General features: G+C 47.9%; 1 protein-coding gene across 2 annotated transcripts in view; it reads right to left on the bottom strand.

Moving 5' to 3' along the window:
* Positions 1-23,065, bottom strand: part of SYTL3 (synaptotagmin-like 3) — a 75,728-nt gene that overhangs the window by 26,688 nt on the left and 25,975 nt on the right. Inside the window, exons 4-7 of one of the 2 annotated variants that reach the window (XM_012646820.1) lie at positions 11,746-11,797; positions 10,636-10,705; positions 7,821-7,899; positions 3,717-3,841 (exon numbers count right to left, since the gene is read on the bottom strand). In XM_012646820.1, the coding sequence (XP_012502274.1) occupies positions 3,717-3,841; positions 7,821-7,899; positions 10,636-10,705; positions 11,746-11,797 (326 nt within the window). The remainder of the gene's footprint in view (positions 1-3,716; positions 3,842-7,820; positions 7,900-10,635; positions 10,706-11,745; positions 11,798-23,065) is intronic. The other variant, XM_012646821.1, reaches the window with a different exon arrangement.

The raw sequence follows: 23,065 nt of genomic DNA, 5'->3' as shown, positions 1-23,065 counted from the left end.
ATACCTATTGTGATGGACTAAGGAATCTAACCTGAAACTGTGTGTGTGCGACTCTCCCCTGGCACATTCCAAAGGGCTGGGATGACGGCGTGAGGGTCGGTGCCTACTCAAGGCACGAAATCCAAGTGGCTGCTCATCGATGTCGTCGGCACAGGCATTTTTTTCTGCTGTGACTTTTAATGAACTTCAATAGCTATCTACCTTGTCCAGGTTACAGAGAAAAATATTTGCCCTGAATAAGGTCTACTCTGCAAGGAATTATTAAGTTTACCATTTATGGGGAGGCTTGAGAAATGCTAGGTTTCATTCGATCAAATTACAGATTCTCTGAAACCAAGCAATATGTGCATTTGGGATTTTTGCTGATGTTAGATAAGATCATAAGGAAATAAGAGAAGGAAGAACAACGGCTACCATGTTTGAGACTCCATCTCAGGGCTGTCTTTCAACGTAAAGCCTGACGCAGGTGTAACTTGGCTTGGCCATGAGACATGCTCTGAGCAATGGCAAATCCCCTTAGATCTGAGGACAAGGGGTTAAACAGTGGGAAACAACTGCTGCCCCCTCCCCTCCCTGCTCAGCCTCTGGGGAGCGGCCAGCAGGCGGGGAAAGAGAAGACGCAGGAAGGTGGGTGCTGGCTGGGGGCTGCTTCCTTAGATTTCAGGTATCCTTGGGGAGAGCTTCCCACGACACAAAGGAGAACACACTGCGATAAAGTCATCTTCTTCCACCTCTGTCCTCGACCCCTGCCCAGGGACAGCCCCTCCTGACAGTGTTTTCTGCCTCCCTCCTGTAGCCGGTGCATGTTTTCATGGCCAGTACCGACCAGGCGCCCAGTCATAAGACGTACAGTAAAACCCCGCTGGAACGCACGTGAGCATCTGTCCCTGCAGGAGCATTTTCAGAACGTGTGGCTCAAACTTAAGGGTCAGGAAAGTGACGTGGAAGAGACCCCGAGCTCTTTCCCCAGGTGACATCCCTGGTCACCACGTGGATTCAAAGAAGTTACCTACTACCTCTGCGGCTCAGGGCAGCCACCTGCAAGGTGAGCACCGACATCCCTGCTTCTGAGAAGGGGCGCCGTAGCGCATAACCTTTGGCAAGACGCCCCAAAGTGTTCTGACGAAACCGAGCGTGATTTCCGTGAGCTCACCAGCTAAGGCATGTGTAATTGCAGTCTGACGAACGTCCTATTTAAAGATATACTCCTTGTATGTCAACCCAATAATTATTTAGCATTTATAGATCATGCCATGATTGCTGAGTACTGCATAAACATTTGGCTAAACTGCTCCTAAAAATGGCCACATCCTCAATTAAGGTGGGGAGGGAGAATGGCTGCAAAGAGTCACAAGCATGTCCTGCCAAGAGCACGGCAGTGAAGCGGACACACGCGTCACAGAGTGTCTGTGTGGGTGGGGCTCTCCCCTCGGCCTCCCCCTGCACCGCTCACCTCTACGCGACCTCCCTTAGTCCACCAGACAACCTCGGTGAGTGTGGGGCAGGCTCTGTGCAGAGCGCGCACGCAGCAGGGCAGGAGGTGTGCTGAGGACGCGCGTCATGTCATCTGGACGCCACAAGCCGAGCCTATGGGTGCGTGGGGGACCCACCTCACAGCACATCTCATCACAAATGGGAAACGTGCCATGCCTCCCTCAGCAGGCTGGCATGGGTGGTCTCTGGAGCTGGCTCTCCCTAGCCCTTGCTCATCTCTCTGTCCCAGTGTCCTCATCTTTAATGGGGACAGTAATAGTCCAAACAGCACAGGGTTGTTTTAAGGATTAAAAAAGTGAAATACCTGAATACCTTGGCTTTACACCAAGAACAGCGCTGAGTACCTGGCTAACCCTTAGTCAATGTTATCACCTGGGTGGCCTCACCTGACCCAGGAGAGCAAGAGAATTACTCACACTTCCAGAACCCCCTTCCTGAACACGTTTTCTGCAGTGGTCCCCACTTGTCCTTCTTATGTGGATATAAAAGGTGAGAATTTAGAATCATACAGACCTGAATTCTGCTCCCAGCTCTAGATTTTATTGTCTGGGTGATGTTGGACAAGTTGGTTAACCTCTCACTAAAACTCAGTTCTCAACCATGGGAGTAACAACTTTCTCAGGATTTCTGTAGAGTGTGACAAAGTCTGCAAAAAATGCTGCCACCATGCCCAGAACATAGTGCTTCATGAATGGACACCAACTCTCTCCTTGCGCTGTTTCACTTAGGGAAAAGGAGTTGATTCTGGGACAGCAGTTAGGACGGTGCCTCTGCAGCCCGGGAAGCCAGCGTGAACTAACCTTTGGGCTTTAGAATTTCAAAGACCCTCCACACATGTTTCAGCTCCTCCAGACGCCTCACTCCTAAAGTGTGGTCTGAGGACCAGCAGCATCAACCTCACCTCGTCCCCAGGGCCGCTAGACACACACCTGAGGCTCTGCGTCCCACCCCCGACCTGGATCTACCCATGTGCAACCTGCATTTTAAGCAGAGCGCAAGCGACTCCCATCCACCCGCACACTTGAAAGTTGAGAACTGCCTCCAGAGCTCCGAACCAAGCCTGGGAGGGTGGAACCCCAGCCACCACTTCCTGGCTATATAACCCTGGGCACGTGACTTATCTCCCTGAGCTTCAGTTTCCCTAAATGTGAAATGGGGCTACGTGCAATACCTACCTGATAGGGAAGTTACGAGAATAAAACGAGACAGCCCAGGTAAAGCTTGGAGGGTCTGGCACATAATAACAAATGCTGGCAATTTAGAAAATATATTTACATGGCAAATTAGATACTCTATTATCTCATTGGATGTTTATAAACACTCCGTGCTGTGGGCACAACAGGTGTTAATTACTATCATCTTCACTTTACGGAGGGGCACGTGGGCTGGGGTGAAATCCTGACAGTGTGCGCCAGTCCCAGCGGGAGAGTGGGGCTGACCTCACACCCTCGCCTAAAGAGAGTCTGTCTGGGGACATCTCGAGCGGAGCCCACAGCCACAGAGCAGGGGTACCCGTCCCATTCAGCTGACCGGGGCAGTCAGGTCAACCCTGTAAACAGTGAGTGGCGCCTGCCAGCCAGGAGGGCACCTCAGCGCAACTAGAACCCAGGGTTTCTGGTTCTAAAGTTGGTTTTCTCTCACGCCCCGGTGCATTTGCTTAAGGTTTGGTTTATCTGGTGGAAAGCTGCAGTAATTCTTTCCCTTAAAAGCCTTTATCAGGCGAGCTCTCTCCTGTGGTTTAGAGACCTGGGCAAAGAGTCCCCGTCATGCTTGAGCACGATTGTGCAGCATTTGCATTTTCAGCAGTTTCAATCAGAGACCTGCTCAGATTTTAACCAAAGATCGTTGGTCTTGAATGGGAGCAGGAAGGCCTCTTAATCCTCCGTGAGGGGCCTGGCAGATCCCAGGAATAGCTCAGCAAGTGTCAGCCCTGCAGGACGCCCTTTGCCCTTGGTGTGGCCTTGAAGCCAGCAGGGAGCCCAGGGGCTGGTGGTTAGGTCCAAGCCTTCCCTGCTGCGATGGCTTTCCAGACTGAGCTTGAATTCTGACCTTCCCTGAACCAGGCCTGCCCAAACAGAGGACCTTATCATGACATTTCTCTGACCGCTTGATGTTTTTCTATAAAATAAAAGGAAAAGGAAATCTACAGAGAACATGGGCTGGAAAGCTCTGAAAAGACACACGAAGGTGATTGGCACAGAGGCCTGGGGGGTCTCAGGTACCCTGGCGGTGGCGTTGACAGCAGTGTCAGACTGGCTCCGTCTCTCCGTCTGGCCTGCACACTGCCTGGGGCCCGTGGCCAGCAGATGCTTCTCAGAAGTCATGTCATTCTGGGACTTGGAGAGCTCTAAAAAACAAATACAAGGGATGACAGGGGGAACGCACAGCTCTGCAGAGACTCGCGGGAGCCTCTTCTGGGACTCCCCGCAGCCCACGGACAGGGGGCCTAGGTCCCAGGAGGGCAAAGTGCATGGAGGGGCAAAGGCAGCACGTCCCCCGCCAAGCACAGAGGGACCAGGAGGGTGACTCAACACTGTGAAGGGACAGGGCAGGAGAGGACTGGATTCCTTCAAGGACCTCTCATCGCAGCCCGGGGACGGCAGCCTCCCAAACCAGCCGGCTTTTTAGGGCTTCCTTGCAAAGATTTTGTAACTAAACGCTATTTCTTGTGACTCTTTGAAGCAAGGTAAAAATAAGATTTGGGGTGTCCTTATGAGTATTTTAGTAAGCAAACCCTGAAAAGATGACTTTAAAACAAATTTGCAGGCCGGGTGCGGTGGCTCACGCCTGTAATCCTAGCACTCTGGGAGGCTGAGGCGGGCGGATCGTTTGAGCTCAGGAGTTCGAGACCAGCCTGAGCAAGAGCGAGACCCCGTCTCTACCAAAAATAGAAGGAAATTAACTGGACAGCAGCTAAAAATATATAGAAAAAATTAGCCGGGTGTGCTGGTGCATGCCTATAGTCCCAGCTACTCGGGAGGCTGAGGCAATAGGATCGCTTGAGCCCAGGAGTTTGAGGTTGCTGTGAGCTAGGCTGATGCCACGGCACTCTAGCCTGGGCAACACAGTGAGACTCTGTCTCAAAAAAAAAAAAAAAAAAAAAAATTTGCAGTATAATAGTGGTCTAGAATAAAGATGAGGAAAGTATGAAGGCCACACACGCAAGTGAGAGAACCACCTCAACGATGCTTTCTTCCTCCAAAAACACTTCCTTTTCCCTCGAGAGCCTTGTTTCTCTCAAACATGCAGCTTAAAACTGTCTCTAGAGCAGGGCTGCCCAGCAGAGATGCGATGCAAGTCATACACGTAGTTTTTTTTTGTTTTTTTTTTTTTTTTTTTGAGACAGAGTCTCGCTTTTTTGCCCGGGTTACAGTGAGTGCCGTGGCATCAGCCTAGCTCACAGCAACCTCAAACTCCTGGGCTCAAGCGATCCTCCTGCCTCAGCCTCCCAAGTAGCTGGGACTACAGGCATGCGCCACCATGCCCGGCTAATTTTTTCTATATATATATATATTTTTTAGTTGTCCAGATCATTTCTTTCTATTTTTTTTAGTAGAGACGGGGTCTCGCTCTTGCTCAGGCTGGTCTTGAACTCCTGATCTTGAGCGATCCACCCACCTCGGCCTCCCAGAGTGCTAGGATTACAGGTATGAGCCACCGCGCCCAGCCCCCCATACATGTAGTTTTAAATTTTATAGTAGCCGTATCAAAAAAGTAAAAAGAGACAGGTAAAATTCTATATTTAACATAATATACCCAAAATATTATTGTCAAAACATGTAATCAATATTAAAATTATTCATGAAACATTTTACTTTTGGTTGATACCGGCGTGCATTTACTGCAGCGCACCTTGCAGCCGTATCTCAGGGGCTCCGGACCCCTGTCCATCTCCTGCCCCACTCCTTGGGACATTATCGTGCGAGTCCCCTGCCCTCTCGCCATCTGTTGGTTATCTCCTGCCTGCCCTGCCCAGGGGCACGTCTTGGAGCATCTCTCTTGTCCCAGAGGAGAGAGAAATCCGCACACACTCCCTGAAGCCCCCGGGTGTTCACCCTTCCCCCAGGACGCTGCAAGCCCGTCCTCTGACAGCACTGCCATGTCTCATCTCAAGGCCGCCAGCCAGGGACGCTGGGGCATCTTTCCACACCCGGCAGCTGGACAGGCGCTAGCATGTGCCAGGTCCTCAAAGTAGGCACAGTGAGGCACCTGCTCAGGTGGCCAAATGCCAGCCTGGGCCGTGCAGGTGTGAGAGGCTCATTCCTAAGCCCTCAGAAGGTGTGGGTCGCCCCGCTATCTGCTCAGGGCCCCCTAAAACCTGGGTCCATTTAGTCCCTTTGAAGTTTGCAGACCAGCAGGGAGGAAGTCCCTCCTAAGCCATTCAGATTCTAACAGGCAGGCTCATGTCTCTGTCCTACTGGGGGGAAGGAGAAGGGACAGGAAGAAACACAGGTTGCTCCTGGGCAAGAATCGACGTTCTCAGTCCCTCTTCTCCCTCTCCGGGACTATAACGCTGACAGCGCCTAGAAATCCACTGCCAATAGAAGGGCTAGAACAACTCCTTCCTTCCCGCTGCTCTAACTTCACCGGCATCAGCAGCAGAGGCTGCAATTCCGCGTCAGCGCCCAAAACCCCTGAGGCACTAGGCCTGCTGCAGTGCCAGCCATTGCCCCAAGAGTCTGGGCCCTTCACAGCCTGTCCCCGCCAGCCCAGGTGCCAACCTGACTTCCTCCCCTCCAGAGCGGGCTCCCTCCACATGCGTCTGCAGGGAAACAGGCAGCAAAAGTGGTCGAGAGGGACACGCAAGGAACAGCTCGAAACCTAAAGCAGCAGGAATCAGCGCCGCCAAGACAGACACCACACGTCCTGTGGCAGGAACAGGGTGAAGGGCGTGTGCAGCCACATGTCCCATGCCAGCGGAACGGAAGGCACTCAGGAAGGGCCTGAGGCCTGGCGGTGCTCCGAGGAGCCAGAAAGCGGGTTTTTTCTACCCCTGTCTCTGGCTGAGGAAGGGTGGGGGACACAGGTCAGGGGCGTGGGCAGGGATGCCCCACCCAGGGACTAGCTCTAGTCCACCTAGGTGCAAAACTGTGAGTCTCCGCCATGGGAGGAGACGCACGGGCAGGCTGTGGGTGGCCGTCCACAGCCGTGGGCACGGCGGACAACTGCGTGTGCAGGGCCGGGCCGTCCAGCAGGGTGTGTGCCCCCTACCCCTGCTGCCTCTTTGGACTTTGTGGCTGAGGGATGACAGGGTTGGGGCTAACTCCAAGGCCCTAACGCCACAGCGGCAGTGGTGGGAAGGAATTCACAGAAGCCATGCGGCTTTAGGGAGAGGCTGTGCGTCTAGAAAGACATGCAGAGAAGGGGGAAAGAGCCACCGCCAGAGCTGGCAGGGACAGAGCGGGCTACTGTCAGAGCCCCCAGGGTGGAAGCGCTGATTCTTAAACCTCCAAGCGCCATAGTGAACAGGCCTACGAGATACAGATGCTCCCTCCCCTCCGAAGGAGAAGGGGACAGGCACCGTCTGCTTATCCGAAGAGCTGTGTTTTGACAGATTGTCACCATGAGACAGCTGAGACAGGGCTCGTGTGGAATACTGATGACTAAACTCAAATAACAAGGCTGTCTCAGAGCCAAGGTGCAACAATGAGACCATCCACGTGCAACTACAGAGAAAGGGAGGCTGAACAGAAGCCAAACAGAAACACGGTGACAGAGAACAGACGCCTAAGGACCTATCAGCCCATGGAGAACGTGAGACAGGGTCTGCTCTCTGGAACTTGCATCGTAAAATAAACAGGGAAAAGAATATCTGAGCAGAAAGGACACTGAAAGAGACAAGATTCCAAGCAGTGGTAGTTCTGGATTACCTGCATCTGCAATTGCAGGATTACTGCTAACTGAAGAAAATAAATTTACCAAGAAGCAAAGGAGAACAGAGAAGCTACCCCACCCGAATGACATGTTGGGCCCCACCTGGCTTGACAGGCTTTGGTCCTAGACTCACTGGACTCTCATCTTTGTTCCCCTTGTTGGTCCTCAGCAGAGTTCACAGCGTGTAAAGCTCCTTTGACCATGGTGCTGAGCTAGACGTGTTTTGGCCAAAGTAGGAGGAAACTGAGCCGGCCTCGTGGACTGACGGTGGCATCCCCCACCCCGCCCCACCAGGAACCAGAGGCCTGCTCTGCAGGGGAGGAAGGCCAGGTACTATGACTTCCCCAGGCACCTGGGGACAGTCTGGCCGACGTCACCAGCCAGGCCCTGGCCAGTGGGCTTGGCTGGCCTGGAGGGTGGTGGCAAGAACATATCACGAGGCATCCACTTACTTTTCATGTGGGTGGTAACAGAGAGAAACAAATTTTCCACGGACTTATTAAATCCTTTAAACTGACCAAGTTCCTGTAACTAAAACAGAGACAGAGAAGAGAGGATGAGAGTTACACTTGATGATCTGTGTTGCCTGAGCAGTCTCCAGGCAGCAACCCCAAAACACTGGCAGATATATGTGGGCGTGAGCGCATGTGGGGTCCACGTGGGCGTGGGTGCTCAAAGTGCATGCGGTGTGGGTGTGTGCATGCGTGTCTGGAGGTGAGGAGAGCACAGTCCCCTCAAGAGACAGGCACCCTCTTTACCCAGAGTCCCTCCTCCATATGCTGACATTCATATGAAAGGAAGGAGCGTCATCAGTGGGTTGTTGACAAGATGACAACTGTCTCTTAGAAACAATGACTGGCATGTCACTGGCTCAAAGATTGTACTCAAGCAAATGACTGCTTGTTTAACTTCCTTTCTCTTCTGGCCCCACCCCACTTCCACGCAGAAGGGATGCCAACATGGGCAGAATGCACGTGATAAGGGGGCCAAGGAGGACAAGGCACAAGGTGACCAGTCTGGAGCCAAGGAGTTCTGCCTCCCAAAGCCGAAGAGAGAAGAAAAAGGGAGAACAACAGAAAGGAGGTCACTTCCCTCTCCAAATCTCATCCATCTACCCACCCATCCAACCATCCTCCCACCTACTCATCCACCAACCATCCATCCAACCATCCATCCAGCCAATGAATATGTCTGGAGCACGCAGGTGCTAGAATGACTCTGGAGAATTTAAAATCTCAAGGAGAAAGTAGAGCAGGGTTTTGAAGGTCACCCTGGAGTCTAAGTTTGACATTGAAAAAGAATGTATGTATTTTCTCTCTCTTATCATCAGACAGTGTATATTCTCAGGTTTGGGCCAGGACCCTGAAAGACAATCTCAAAAGCCATAATCCCAAATGTTGAAATCCTGAAAGATCAAAATCCCTAAACTCTAAATTCCTAAAGTCTAAAATCCCCAAAGTCTAAAATCCCTAACATCTAAAATCCCCAAAATTCCAATCATAGGATAGCTACACCTGTTAGGAGGAACCTTGTTGTCTTTATTTAGAAATTAAGTATGGTTTAAACAGGCATGTATGGCTATATATTTCATCTTTGCATCATTTCCAGTACTGGAGGCATAAATGTGTAGAGACTTTTGGAGGGCTCTAATTCATTTCATGCCCTTTTTGCAAATTTGACTCCACCAAAGTACATCACCACAACGCTGACTGTGTGTATACGCATTGTGTGTATACACAGTAAAAATGTAAAAACTTCCTCAATAAATGAAGAGATCTCCTTTTCTGTACATCTGCATTTGTGAAAGATAAAATTTCTAGATGTCTCAGTTCTTTGGGCAACCGCATGTGCAGTGGTGACCCGTGGTGGTTTTTGATCACTCTTGTCAAAGACTTAGATGGTTGATCACAGTGTTTCAGACGACCACCGTTATAAAGCCGGGTGCACACGATCGCCAACCGTAGTGATGTACATGTAGACATTTCCCTTTTTGACCTATTTCTTCATGAATATGGTTCATGTGCTCATAAGTGTGATACCCACATGACTGTCATTAGTATACCTGAGTGTTTATGCTTGGAAAAATATATATATTTGTTTTCAATTATTTTGCCTCCTTCTCTCCCCCAAAATACGTTATTCTTGCCTATTTTATTGTAGAAAGTGGCCTGTGAAGTGTTCTGTTTCCATGTTTCTCAAACACCTGCCCTTTTAAAATGTAAATAAATTATCTTTCAAAGAGTTTTTATTATTTTTTCCAGAATTATATTTTTGGGATTTTGGTCTTTCAGGATTATGGCATTCGGGATTGTGTCTTTTGGGATTATGATCAGCTCCCATATATGGATATAATTGCTCCAGGAATTTATCCAGTAACAGTGAAGAGAATCAAGATCGTAGCTTCCTATGGCACCGTACAGTCTCCAAGTGCTAGCTTAGAGGTTATTTTGTTAATATCTCACATGGTCATCGGGGACAAGCCAGACGAACAAAGACGGTCACAGCTTACGACTTTTTGGCTTTGCGATGGTGTGAAAGCAATACACACTCAGTAGAAACTATACTTCGAATTTTGAAGTTTTATTTTTTATAATTATTATTATTATTATAAAATATTACCTTGCGTTAGATGATTTTTCTCACCTGTAGGCTAATGTAAGTGTTCTGAGCACATTTAAGGTAGGCTGGGCCAAGCTATGATGTTCCGTAGGTTAGGTGTATCAAATGCATTTTCAACTTATGATATTTTCAACTTATGATGGGTTTATCAGGACATAACCCCATCCTAAGTCGAGGAGCATCTGTAAAATTATTTCCACCTCTCAGGAAGGAAACCCAGACAGCTCCCCCATGGCTAATTTCTTGGGACAGAAATGGCGCTGGTCCACTCTACATTAGAGCTTGCAAACATGCGAAAGATCCGCTCACTGTCCACGGGCGCCCCCACGCTCACACGCCTGTCAGTCAACCGATTTCCCCTGAGACCCCTAGAGACCCTCCACATGCTCACAGGTGCAGTGCAGAGGTGGGCGAGGGGGCCAAGGACATGCCAAGAGGGAAGATGAGGCCTTGGGGGCAGGCAGAGGACAGCCCAGATGGTCCCAGGGCCACCGAACTCCAGCAGGAGCCCTGGCTGACCTCACGTGGGGCCTTATTCCCTGTCTTGCTCTGTGACCTGTTCCAGTCAAAGTCAAATCCCTTTGCCGTGAGGTTCCCGGCCCACCTCCCGAGCCCCCTTTTAGGGAAGCCTCCAGAACAGACACTTACCCTGCAAGGGCTGCGGCCACACTGGCTCTCGCTGAGGGGTGGTGGCGTAGGAGGAACCACAGAAATTTTGCTGCCAAGAAAAAATACAAGAATAAGAAACAGGTTATGAACTCTTCAAGTTACTGATTTTACAACACAGACAGGACATGTCATCATTCTATAATTCAAGTCCTCGGCTTTCTTTTTTTTTTTTAACTGCCTTACTTTTTAGAAAAAGACCCAGCAGCCCTACTTGGACCCCTCCTCTGCAAGGGGTTGGGGGGAGCATTATTCCCTGACATGTAAACGTGGGGCACGAGGGTCATGCTGTGTGAAGTCTGGGCCCTCCCTCAACCTGTGTGCTCTGAATAGCGGGGCGCTCAGGACCCGGCTTTGCCCCTTGGCTGCTAGGGCACCCCCGGCCCCACGCGTGTGCTCCCGGCGCACCAGCAAAAGTGCCAAAAATGTCGTGCAGGTGAAAATCAACCAGGAGCGGAACTGGAAGTTTGCGCTCAAAGAAGTGGTAAGAAATAGAGGAGGAAAAAATGAAAACGTCCCGCAACTGGAAAATCTCATCATGGGCCAAAAAAACCCAGCAGGTGGTGGGGAAGCTTTTAGTAATACTCTAATAAATTATTCAGTGAACTCAGGCGTGGGAGTTACGGCCAGCTAAAAACTGCTAGGGTTTTAGAATTTTGTGCAAAGAAGTTAACATCTCTCAGGCCATTATTCAATCCCACCAATGTTTATTCCACAAATATCTCTAAGGTACCAGGCGCTGGGTAAGGTGCTAGAGACGTGAATGATTAGATCAAGCAAATGCTTGCTTTAGTGTTTCATTCAATGTGCAATTAAAGATAATATTTAGTTTCCTTATGACATTTCAGGAGGATTTAAGAAACAAAACAGAATATTTAGTGAGCAAATACTATGCTAGCTAGAAGGCTTTCCATAAGAATCTGGAAACATCTCAGTTTGAATCTTTTCCAGGCACTTTATGATTTTTTTTTTTTTAAAGAGTTACATTCCAAAGCAGTGACCTCTGAAAGTCAAGAGATCTATAAGTTCTTGCAGAGCGTCCTCTGCTCCTGCCCCACGGGCCCAGGACGGTCTGTCCTTTGTAACGCTCACCTCAGCTTCTGATAAGATTGCAGGAGCTTGGCCCCAGCCGTCTCCTGCTTGCCTGGAAGAGATATCGGTAGAGGTCGTTTATTAGTGAGAATATAACTTAGATAATGCAAATACAGAAAGGAATGAATTAAGATTATTTTTCTAGTATTGCTTATGATTAAAAAGTGAGACATTATTTTGGGGGCGACACAAATGCTCTAATATTAGACTGGTGATGGCTGTACAACTTTGTAAATTTACTAAAAATCACTGGATTGCACACTTAAAACAGATGAGTATTTTGTTTATAGAATTTATACTCCACTAAAGCTGTAGTTAACACACACACATGCACAAAATACGACACTATAATTGTTGGGAATGACTGCTTTTATTAAAAGTTGATATTGACTTAGACTTTCTAAATCTGGATAATTTGAAAAATAGTTCAAGCTTCCATTTGTCCTTTGGAAACATTTCATAACTGAATGAATGTATTCCTCTAAAGTTGCCTTGTGATGAAGATTAAATTAATCTTTTAAAAACTATAATCTACTTATTTCTAGTTACAGAGGCTAATAATTTGCTAAATAAGACTGCATCTGATATAGTACTCTTTTTGTTTCAAGGAAGGTGGTTTTTATGATGTATTAAGACTCCCAAAATATAACTCAGCATGTCCACAGTTCTGTGGACACAGTGTCTCCTGGACAAATGCATGGGAAGAAGTCAGCCCAAGCCCGGCTGGGGGCTGGAAGCAGGTTTCTTTCGCTCAGGGAGGTCCCCAGAACCCACACACAGCCCCGATCACCACACCTACCACCCTGGGAGGTCAGTCTAGCTCCTGTCTTAAGTGTTCGTAAGATTTTAATCCATTCCAAAGACTTATGTATTAGCAACAGGTCCATAAGTCCCAGGGATAGTAAGAAAATCAGGTGGGCAGGGAGGTCTTTGGGAGAGCAAACAGCACCTGATGTTAAACCCCAAACCTTAAAGCAGGGAGGCAGCCCCCGGGGCAGGGATCCTTAATCCAGCTGTCCCTGGGGAGCTGGGAACCCCTGCAAGCTATGTGCAGTTCTGAGTCCGCCTGCCCGTGTGCATTTTCTGGAGTCCACACGGTGTTCACGGGATTCTAAAGAGCCTGTGAGCCCTCCCCTCCCCCATTAAGAAATACTTCTCTAAGGCAGAACAAAAAGTACAGAAAGGCCTCGCCCACAGGCTGAACGCTCAACTAGTCGAACCAGCTCGTGATGGAGGAAAGCTGACAGCTGCTGCAGCCGCCTGAAAGAAAACATCAGGTGGGAAGCAAACAGACACCCTAGCTGCACCCGTGTGTGTGAAGGCTAGGCAAGAAAGGGAAAGAGAAAGAAAGAAGACAGCGACACCCTTTATCCAGCCAGTCCTGGGGCGAAAACACAAAACCCCGGGAGACAGTGACTGCTGAGCACGCTGGGGCAGGGGTGCTATTTCTCAGGACTCCCCGGCCCCCACCCGCAGCGGTGAGCCCCACAGCCATCAGCTTGCCCCGGGTGGTTGCAACAGCGCCCCCTGAGGCACCGCCGCCAGAGCCACATCCCTCTTCCCGAATCCGATGCTATGTCTGCCGCCTGAAGCCCTACAGGGGCGCCCTGCCCCGCAATCCAGGCCCCCGTGGCGTCCCCGGGCCACCCTCCTGCCCGCAGGCCCTGCCGTCTCCACGCCAGCAAGACCGCGGTGCTGCTCTCGGCCCTGCCGACCCGCGAGGCCCTGGAAGACTGTCCCGCCCGCCCCTCCAGTCCCCGGGGCACCCACGCCCCAGCCGCGGGGACGCCTCCGCTCGGCCGGCTCTCTGCCGCCCCTGCCGGCCGCCGGCGCCTGGGCGGGCCGCGCTCCCCGGCTCTGGGGACAGTCGCCACACTGCCCGGCTGCGGGGGCGGGAGCGCAGCCCGGATGCGGAAGAGCCGGCACGCGTGTGCCCAGGAAACTCCGTGGACACCGACATCTGAAAGTCGTACGATTTTGGTGTGTCACGAAGATGATCCTTTTGATTTTTCTAACCATTTAAAAACCATCAGAGCTGGTCTCAGCTCGGGAGACACACGGAAACAGGGGCCTGTTGGGCCCCACAACCCCGACCCGCCTGGGGACAAGACCCTGGGGGGGGTCCCAGCGCCCAGGCGAGTTTGAGAAGCGCTGGCCCCCGTGGCTTTTGTTCAACCTGCTGTTTATTGTCGTTTTACTTTCTCTCGGTTCCTCAGCTGTTTCCTACCAGAGGCTGCCTTAGAAAGCACCAGATCTGCACTTTTTGTCAACATGTTTTTAAGTTCATGGAACTACCGCGAGGCGATGCTCCCAGAGGACGTCCCTGGCAGGCGGCACAAAGCCGCGTCTGCTGCTCTGTTGCTGCCGGGCGTCACCCGTCTTAGAAATGAAAAACTTGGCTCGGGGACTTCGTGCAACCGGCCAAAGGGACAGAGTCCACAAGGGGCAAAGCTGGTTTTAGGCCACAACTTGCCTACGCAGCTGGGCAGAAGTGGGAGCATAGGGACCAGAGTTAGGACAAGGCCATGCGGGCCTGGACGTGGGGGTCTCCGTCCCTCTACTTAGGTTTGAACATTTCATGATACAAAGTTAGGGGCAAAACAACTGCACGTAAACCAACGACCAAGTCCCTGAAAACTCAGCAGGATTCCTTAATTGTATAAATGTTTCCGTATTTGTCTCCTGAATTTCACTCTGCTTAAATTTTCCAGAAGGCAGGCCTGTGCATGTGTGTTTGAGACCTGGCCTTGGGTGTGGGGACCCTGCGGGAGAGGGTGGGGAGAGTGTGCAGTGCCCCTGGGGGGAGGCCAGCAGCTGCCAGACCCCTACCTGGGGGCAGGCTCTTGTCCTTCCCGTCCCACTTCCGTCTCTCTCCAGGGACACAGCCATCCTGCCCCTCCTTTGCCTGGAACCTTCTGCCTCTGTAGATATAGCTGAGGCTTCCTTGGCATTCAAGGCTCTTAATGGGCTGAATTTTGTCCCCCAAAAGATAAGTTGAAGTTCTAACCCCGGTACCTGTGAATATGACCTGATTTGGAGATAGAGTCTTTGCAGATGGAGTTAAGATGAGGGCATTAGGGTAAATCCTAAAAGTCCTAATCCAATGCCACAGTGTCCTTATACAAAGGGGAAATCTGGACACGCAGACATACACTGACATGTGACAATGGGGGCAGAGGCCAGAGTGAGGCATCTACCAGCCGGGGAGCACCGAGCACTGCTGAGAGCCACCAGAAGCTACACGAGGAAGGGACGGCTCCTCCCTTGGAGCTGGGAGAGGGCCCGCGGTCCCGCTGAAACCTTGATTCCAGACTTCCAGCGTCTGGAACTATGAGACGATGCGGGTCTGCTGTCTGACGCTGCCCAGGTTGTGGGACTCTTACTGAGCCCTAGGAATAATCCAGGGCCCTTTGTGACTTCCTGCCTACCTGCCTCTCCCAGTGTCACCTCCTGCCACTCCCGGCCCATTCGCTCAGCCCTGGTCAAGCTGAGCTTCCCGTCCGCCCTGCAGCCACCCCACACCTCAGGCCTTCCACACCTTCTCTCCACCTGGAGGGGACTTGGTCCACGCCTCTTGCTCACACTCCTTTATGACGCCTCTAAGGGTTTTTTCACAGGGACTTGGTGACTGTCCTCACCAGGTTGGTCTGGTGGTTACTGTGCACACTTGCACTAAATTCCTCCCGCTGCACGGTAATCGATACATGTCTCTCTCCCCAACTAGACGGTGAACTCTGAGGACACGGCCTCATCTTACACACCTCGGTGTTCTTGGTACCCAGAAGAGGGCTTGCCTCGCAGGAGGTGGTGGTTGTAAGTACAACACCTGTAGCAACCTATCTTAACAATTACAGTAAGTATACCTCATTTAAGCTGTACAACCAAATATCTTCTAATATTAACATGAGGTCGTCATTTTTCTAAAATTTAGCTTACACATAACTTCATTCATTCATTGGCATCAAGTATAATACACACGGGTGCTTTGACAGAGATAAGACTAAGTGAGACGCAGCCCCTACCCACAGCAGGGCTGATGGCGTTGTGAGGTCCCACACCAACGACAGCGAGCGGGTGGGGAGTCTCAAGCTGTGGTGTGGTCCAAACCAGCCCTGCCCCGGAGTTGGCATGTCTGTGACAAGTCATTATATACCTCTGCATCCATCTCTTGATCTAGAAAAAAATTGGGACAAAGCGACTTATTTCAGACACTCGTAAAAATCCCTATAGGCCAGGTGCGGTGGCTCACGCCTGTAATCCCAGCCCTCTGGGAGGCTAAGGCAGGAGGATCGCTTGAGCTCAGGAGTTCAAGTGAGAGCGAGACCCCGTCTCTACTATAAATGGAAAGAAATTGGCCAAACAACTAAAAATAGAAAAAATTAGCTGGGCACAGTGGTGCGTGCCTGTAGTCCCGGCTACCCAGGAGGCTGAGGCAGTAGGATTGCTTGAGCCCAGGAGTTTGAGGTTGCTGTGAGCCAGGCTAGCGCCACGGCACTCTAGCCCGGGCAAAAAGAGTCAGACTCTGTCTGTCTCAAAAAAAAAAAAAAAAAAAAATCCCTATAAATAGGTGGCCATCTCAAACTGGCCTCCTGTGATGCCAGACGACCACACTAACTCCCAGCCACGCTCATGCCCTAGACTGAGGTTACTGCAACACATGCTGGGTCCTGCTGCTCCAGCCCTTCTCTCTGGGGTGACTTCGTTCATGGGGAAAGAAGGCCACAGGGCGGAGTCCCCGGAACGCTCGAGTGTAACTCCACCAACCAGCCACGCCATGTTGCTTGTAGGTGGCCAAGGGGTTTCATGTCCTGAACTGCACAATCAGTGTGGCTTAGTCCTCTTTCGAACCATGATCGCTGCCTCCCCTCCTGCACAGTAAGTCCTACGCCACCCTGTGCCGAGGAAGGTCGTGCACACATGGGGTCGTGCTGTGGAGCTAACAGGGCAGTCAAGTGGAAGGGTGGCTTGCCCAGGTCTACCTCTCTGTTGGTGCCCATGGAGCGGGAACAGCATCCCATGTAAGAAATCATCCCCTGGAGTTCCAAGTGTGACCCAAAGCAGAGCACAGAAAGGGCTGCCTACGTGGAGCCTCCATGGGAACTGGGCAAATGTGCCCCTTCCTCAAGATGCTTTATGTCCACCCCTAGGAAGTTGGTCACAATACATGGATTTTGTTAGAATAACACACTTTGCTGCATCTGCCATAAAAATCATCACAATAAACACACAAATCCATGATGTGAAAAATACTCCCTTAAAAGTGGCTCCCTTGTGCAGTGCCCAACCTGCACAACTGTATGTGACAGTCCTGAGGGCTGCCCACACTGGAGCTTCTCACACTAGAAAAAAAATCCCTGAACAAGGTCGGGCGCGGTGGCTCACGCCTGTAATCCTAGCACTCTGGGAGGCTGAGGCGGGCGGATCGTTTGAGCTCAAGAGTTCCAGACCAGCCTGAGCAAGAGCGAGACCCCGTCTCTACCAAAAATAGAAAGAAATTAATTGGACAGCTAAAAATAGAAAAAATTAGCCGGGCATGGTGGCACATGCCTGTAGTCCCAGTTACTTGGGAGGCTGAGGCAGGAGGATTGCTTGAGCCCAGGAGTTTGAGGTTGCTGTGAGCTAGGCTGACGCCACGGCACTCTAGCCCGGGCAACACAGTGAGACTCTGTCTCAAAAAAAAAAACTAGAGCAAAAATCCCTGAACAAAAGCAGCTGTTGGATAATTACAGTGTGTTTTAGAACTTTTTTTCTTCAATAGGGAAGAAAAGTTCCCTAGAACAATAAGATTTGAAACCAATCTTCACCTCACATATTCGAAATGGAAAATCTCTTTAAAAAAATTGACCTAAAAATCCTCAGCATGTAAAGAATTGTGATATCCTGCCACAAGTAGCTTTGGAGCTGGAGTTCAGAGCCATTTTTAAGTACATTTTAGTCATTAGAAAAGTTTTGAGCTAAGACAGCACTGGAGCTGAGCCACCATCCCAGGACAAAAGATAAAGTGCTGGGCTGTGAATCGGCAACCAGTGCCTTTCCAGACAGCACAATTAATAATGGGAGATTTATAATCCTGTGGGCATGAAGTATCTCTCATCCAGTGTCCTCTTGCCACCGGACATTACTCTTCTGCTTAGCTGCAGGAGAGAAAATACTTTTCCCTTTAATGAAGCTACCTGTGTTCTGTCAAGCAGAAATTCTGGCTGGTTGTCATGTTAATAATGATGACCAAGAGCTGGGCAGTAACTCTTCCGCTAGGACGGACTAAGGCTGATGGAAACTGGTCAGGTTTACTGAGCACCTGGAACAATGGAGTAGCAACCACTTTTCAGCGTCCTTCGGATTTTCTCTAAAAAATGGAGTTCTCTGTACGTTCTGGATATTAATCCCTTATCCAATATGTGATCTGAAAATATTTTCTCCTATTTTATGGGCTACCTTTTTATTTTGTTGATAGTATCCTTTGATGTATAAAAGTTTTTCATTTTGATGACGTCCAATTTGTTTCCTCTAAGCAAATATAGCTCTTATGTTTAGGTCTTTAATGCATTTTGAGTTCGTTTTTGTCTATGTTGTTAGGTAAGGGTCCAACTTCATTCTTTTTCACATGGATATCAGTTTTCCCAGCACCATTTGTTGCAAAGACTGTCCTTTTTCCATTGAATGGTCTCAGCACTCTTGTCAAAAAATAATGTGGCCACCTATGTGAGGATTTATTTATGGCCTCTTTATTCTATCCTGTTGGTCTATATGTCTGTCTTTTGCCAGTACCACACTTATTTGATTACTGTAGCTTTGTAGTAAGTTTTGAAATCAGAAAGTGTGAGTCCTCCAGCTTTGTTCTTTTTTCAAGAAACAAAACAACCCAATTCAAAAATGAGCAAAGGACCTGAATAGATGTTTCTCTGAAGAAGATACACAAATGAACAATAAGCACATGAAAAGAGTTCAACGTCACTAATTATTAGGGAAATGCAAATCAAAACCACAATAAGATACCACTTCACACCCATTAGGATGGCTATTGTCAAAAAACAAAACAAGCGCTATGTAGATGTAAAGAAATTGGAGCCCTCGTGCATTGCTAGTGGGAATGTAAAATGGGGTACCTGCTGTGGAAAACGGTATGGCCATCTCTCAAAAAATTAAACATAGAATTACCATTTTACCCTGTAATTGCAATTCTGGGTATAAACACAAAAAAATTGAAATCAGGGACTGGAATAAGCATTGCACATCAGCGTTCATGGTAGCATCATTCACAACAGCCAAAAGGTGGAAACAATCCAAATGTCCCTCAGTGGATGAATGGATAAACGAAATGTGGCTTATCCATACAATGGAATATCATTCATCCATAAAAAGGAATGAGATTCTGATATATGCCAAAACATAGAGGAAGCTTGAAGACATTCTGCTAAGTGAAAGAAGCCAGGCGCGAAAGAACAAATATGATTCCACTCATCCAAGGTACGTAGAGTAGTTGTCAAATTCATCGGCAGGAGGTAGAACAGTGGTTACCAGGGGCTGAGGGGAAGAGGCGGACAGAATTATTGTTTTATGGGCACAGAGTTTCAGCATGGGATGATGAAAATGTTCTAGAGATGGATGGTGATTGCATAACTTAATGCCACTGAACTGTATGCTTAAAAATAGTTAATATGGTAAATTTTATGTTGCACATATTTCACAATAATGAACATGGGGTTCTTAAATTCAAATTTACTCCATACTTAAGTATGTATGTGTCTACACTTTAAAAAAATTTATTCATATACAGAGACAGTTTTAACAGTCAATTGTCAAGTTATTCCGTAAAACCACCCTAATCAGTAATTTGGTCTAAACATATAAGCACATGAATCCTTAATTCAGAAACCCTGTTCAGCTCAATTACTTTGCCTTGGTTTCCATTCTGTTCATTTAAATAGGAAAAGTAATGATGGTCATCAAAACATGGCTGTATTTTATCAACTGGATCATCCAGAACAGAGGTCAGCCAACTTTTTCTGTAAATTTTCAGGTAGAAAATTTCTGTTACAACTACTTGACCTATCGTGTTGCAAAAGTGGCCATAGATATAAAGGAGTGAACATGGCTATGTTCCGATAAAACTTTATTTACAAAAGGAGATAATGGGCCAGATTTGGCCTGTAGACCATCATTTGCCAACCCTTCAATGAGCAGGGAGTATTAAGTGAAATCAAATATTGACTAGCCTAATAACTAGTCCACCTAATTCCCCCTCCGTTCAAAAAACAATGGATCAAAACCCAAAAGAAGCAAGGGCGTAGTGGGGTAGTCATGACGATTCAGGACCAAGATGTAGGTTGCCTCAGGGGACCCCATCATTAAGGAGTGACAGGGCACAGAGGATGGCAGGAGAGACACGAACAGTCCTGGTAGGAACCTTGGGGCTCGGCAGCATCAAGTAAACTCCAGTCTCCCAGTTAGATACTTGAGACACAGAACATGTCTGGGTTGAATTCACGTATTCAGAGTGACTTGGACCATCTACTCAATTCAGTTTTTGAGTTGCTACTATGTGCGAAGCCAAAGGCATCACAAAATCAAAAATGGATAAAACCACGAACCTGTCCTGGGAAGATTACTACCTAGAAACACTGGGTAGAAAGCAAAAAGTTTGAAGGTCAAGGTCTTATAACATTAATCATAAATTATGACGTTATAGCCTCTGCTCTATCCTGTCTAAAAGGGCCAGGCTAAAACTCTCTCAGGGACAGGACAAGCCATCTAGTCCGCTGGGAAAATCACTTCTAGAGCACATGCTCCCTTTGTGGTGTTGTGCTTGTTTTGTCTTAAGGACAGTAGTAAGAAACAAGTCAAGAGTTGGATCTACCTTTTCTTTAAAATAAGACGAAAGCATATGCAAAGTTTTATATCTAGGAAATAAACGTGACTTCGTACAGACATCCTCTCGGGAGAGTAAACACACATAAACTAGGGACTCTATCTGTGCAGAAGGATTTACAGGGGCAGCTTGCAGAATCCATCTGGCACACGCTGGCGCAAGGGGTCTTTACTGAGCAAACAAAGGGAGGGCACTGCCAGGGCGTCACCTACATACTGACTGGTACCTACTTCTTTTAACTCATGAGCCTGGGTGTTTTAAACCCACATAGCCAATGTGATGCGGTCATAATCCTGTGACCAGACAGATTGTACCTAAGCTCTGAAACTCTGAAGAATCACTTGAGGAACTAAATCACATTTACTTACTGGGGGGGAAGGGGACAGTAAAAATTATTTTCCTTCATAAGTATAAGACACAATAATTATCCTGGTGAGTTAGTTATGTGATGGATCATTGAGAGAATGTTAAGTTTCAGCCTTTCTAAATTATTTTATTTCCCCAATTATTAACAATAGAATGAATTGATAATAGATTCGATTGAGTAAATTTATTATATTACATTTAACCACTTTTAAACTTGACAAATTATTTGTATTAAAAGTATTAATATTGTCATCTTTCTGCTTTTACACTTGAATATCAAGCAATAAAATGTCATTAAGCGTCAAAAAAAAAGGGTAAACTATGTGTAATTACCATTAAGAGCCAGAAGAGGGCAGCATCTTTATATGCTTGGCAGATGCCAAAAGAGCAAAGATGGGTTTTCAGCTTGTTTCCTAGTTACTAGTGATCTAGAAAATTTCCATCGTAATTGTTTATTAGCTTTGTTACTTGACCAACCTAAAGTGCATGAAAAGAATTGCTTGGGGACCTGTAAAATATACATTCCTGGAGCCCACCAACCCCTTTGCATCAGAACCAGGAACTTTGAGTGCAAGGCCAGGAACTTTGGATCTGAGACAGCTTGCACCTGACCCTGGAGCAGGAGTCCCAGAAGCCAATTAAAGTCCCTCTGCAGACTGTCAAATGCCTGTGGACAGAGGGGCAGGAGGTGAAAACGCCAGGCTGGCCTGGGGAGCTTCCTGAAGACACCTGGGAGATCTTAAGAAGGTCTGTATGTTTTGATAATTCTGACACACCAAGGTGAATCCCATCTACAACATATAAGAAATTATTTTAAGACCACAAAACTAAATATTGAATAATAAAATCTTGGAGGAAAGAAAAGCCAGCCTAAAATAAATTTAAGTAAAACAACGTATTTAAAATATTTTGTACCATCTTCCTGCAAAATGAAGAATTGGGGCTCATTTTTTGTTTTTAAATCTTTTGAATGGTTGGAAAATTAGCATAATAAACATTGCCAAAATCAACTCCTATTACTCCTTACTGGATTGCTACGTATACCTTGTCCACTGTCAAGGAAATTTGGGGGACATTTTATCTTAAATGGCACATATCCAAAAGGACCATTAAAAGAGAAATAAGTAAAAGCTAATAAAGAGGAGATTGGGTGGCAGAGGGACAGAGGGCATAGTGATTCCTGGAATTACTTCGATTGAACATTAAATTTATCTTTAGGTTTCCAGATGCCAAAAAGGAAAAGAACTCTGACTTTACATTTTTAAGGTGCCTACCAGGTGCTAAGCATTGACAATGGGCATTACTGTTTGTAACATCACTTTTTATAGCCAAATAACGCTATCTTTGCTCAAGTTATTTATTTACTTATTCATTTACTCATAGCTCCTACCTTCAAAGGATTCAAAATCAAGTTAGGGCAGATCCAGCAAGAGCTGCAGGTGAGGGCAGCATGGGGGTCTGTGGGCGCAGGGGAGCGGCCCCCCGAGCTGCACAAATCACCGGCGGTCACAAAGCCACAGGAAAGGGGCTGCTCATGTAACAGTGGGACTGAGAACACTGAGGATTGGGAAGAAAAAAATAAAAGTAGATCAGGTCTCCTAATGAAGGGTGAAGAGTTAAGTAAAAATTAGAAAATAAATGCAGATATTTAACTGGTCACAGGATAAGAAAGAAGTCTCTAAGCATAAATGCAAAGAAAGTAGTTATACAGGAAAAGCGGACTTGACTACAAACACAAAAACTTCTGTATGTCAAAGACAGAAAATTCCAAAACAGACCACAAACTAGGAAGATACGTACGTGACTAACATGACAGAAAAAGGCCGACAGCCTCAGCATACAAAGAACATCGGCATGAGGTCGAAAAGCGGGAAATATTCAATCTCATTAGTGATTAGATGAAGTAAAATTAAAACAATGAGAAAACCTTCTTGGACTATCAATGCGGTTTTACCAAATTGACAAAGTTATTTGTTGGTTTGTTTTTCAGGAACATGCCTACTAGTGATAAGGTACACCCTCTGTGGAGGCAACATTCCTAACCTTCATCTTGTCACTCTGTTTCCAGAAATACTCAGAGATGTG

This window comes from Propithecus coquereli, unplaced genomic scaffold (assembly GCF_000956105.1).
Source record: "Propithecus coquereli isolate 6110/MARCELLA unplaced genomic scaffold, Pcoq_1.0 Scaffold25, whole genome shotgun sequence".
Classification (NCBI taxonomy): Eukaryota; Metazoa; Chordata; class Mammalia; order Primates; family Indriidae; genus Propithecus; species Propithecus coquereli.
Note: the sequence above shows the minus strand (reverse complement) of the source record. Positions and strands in the feature narration are given on the sequence as shown.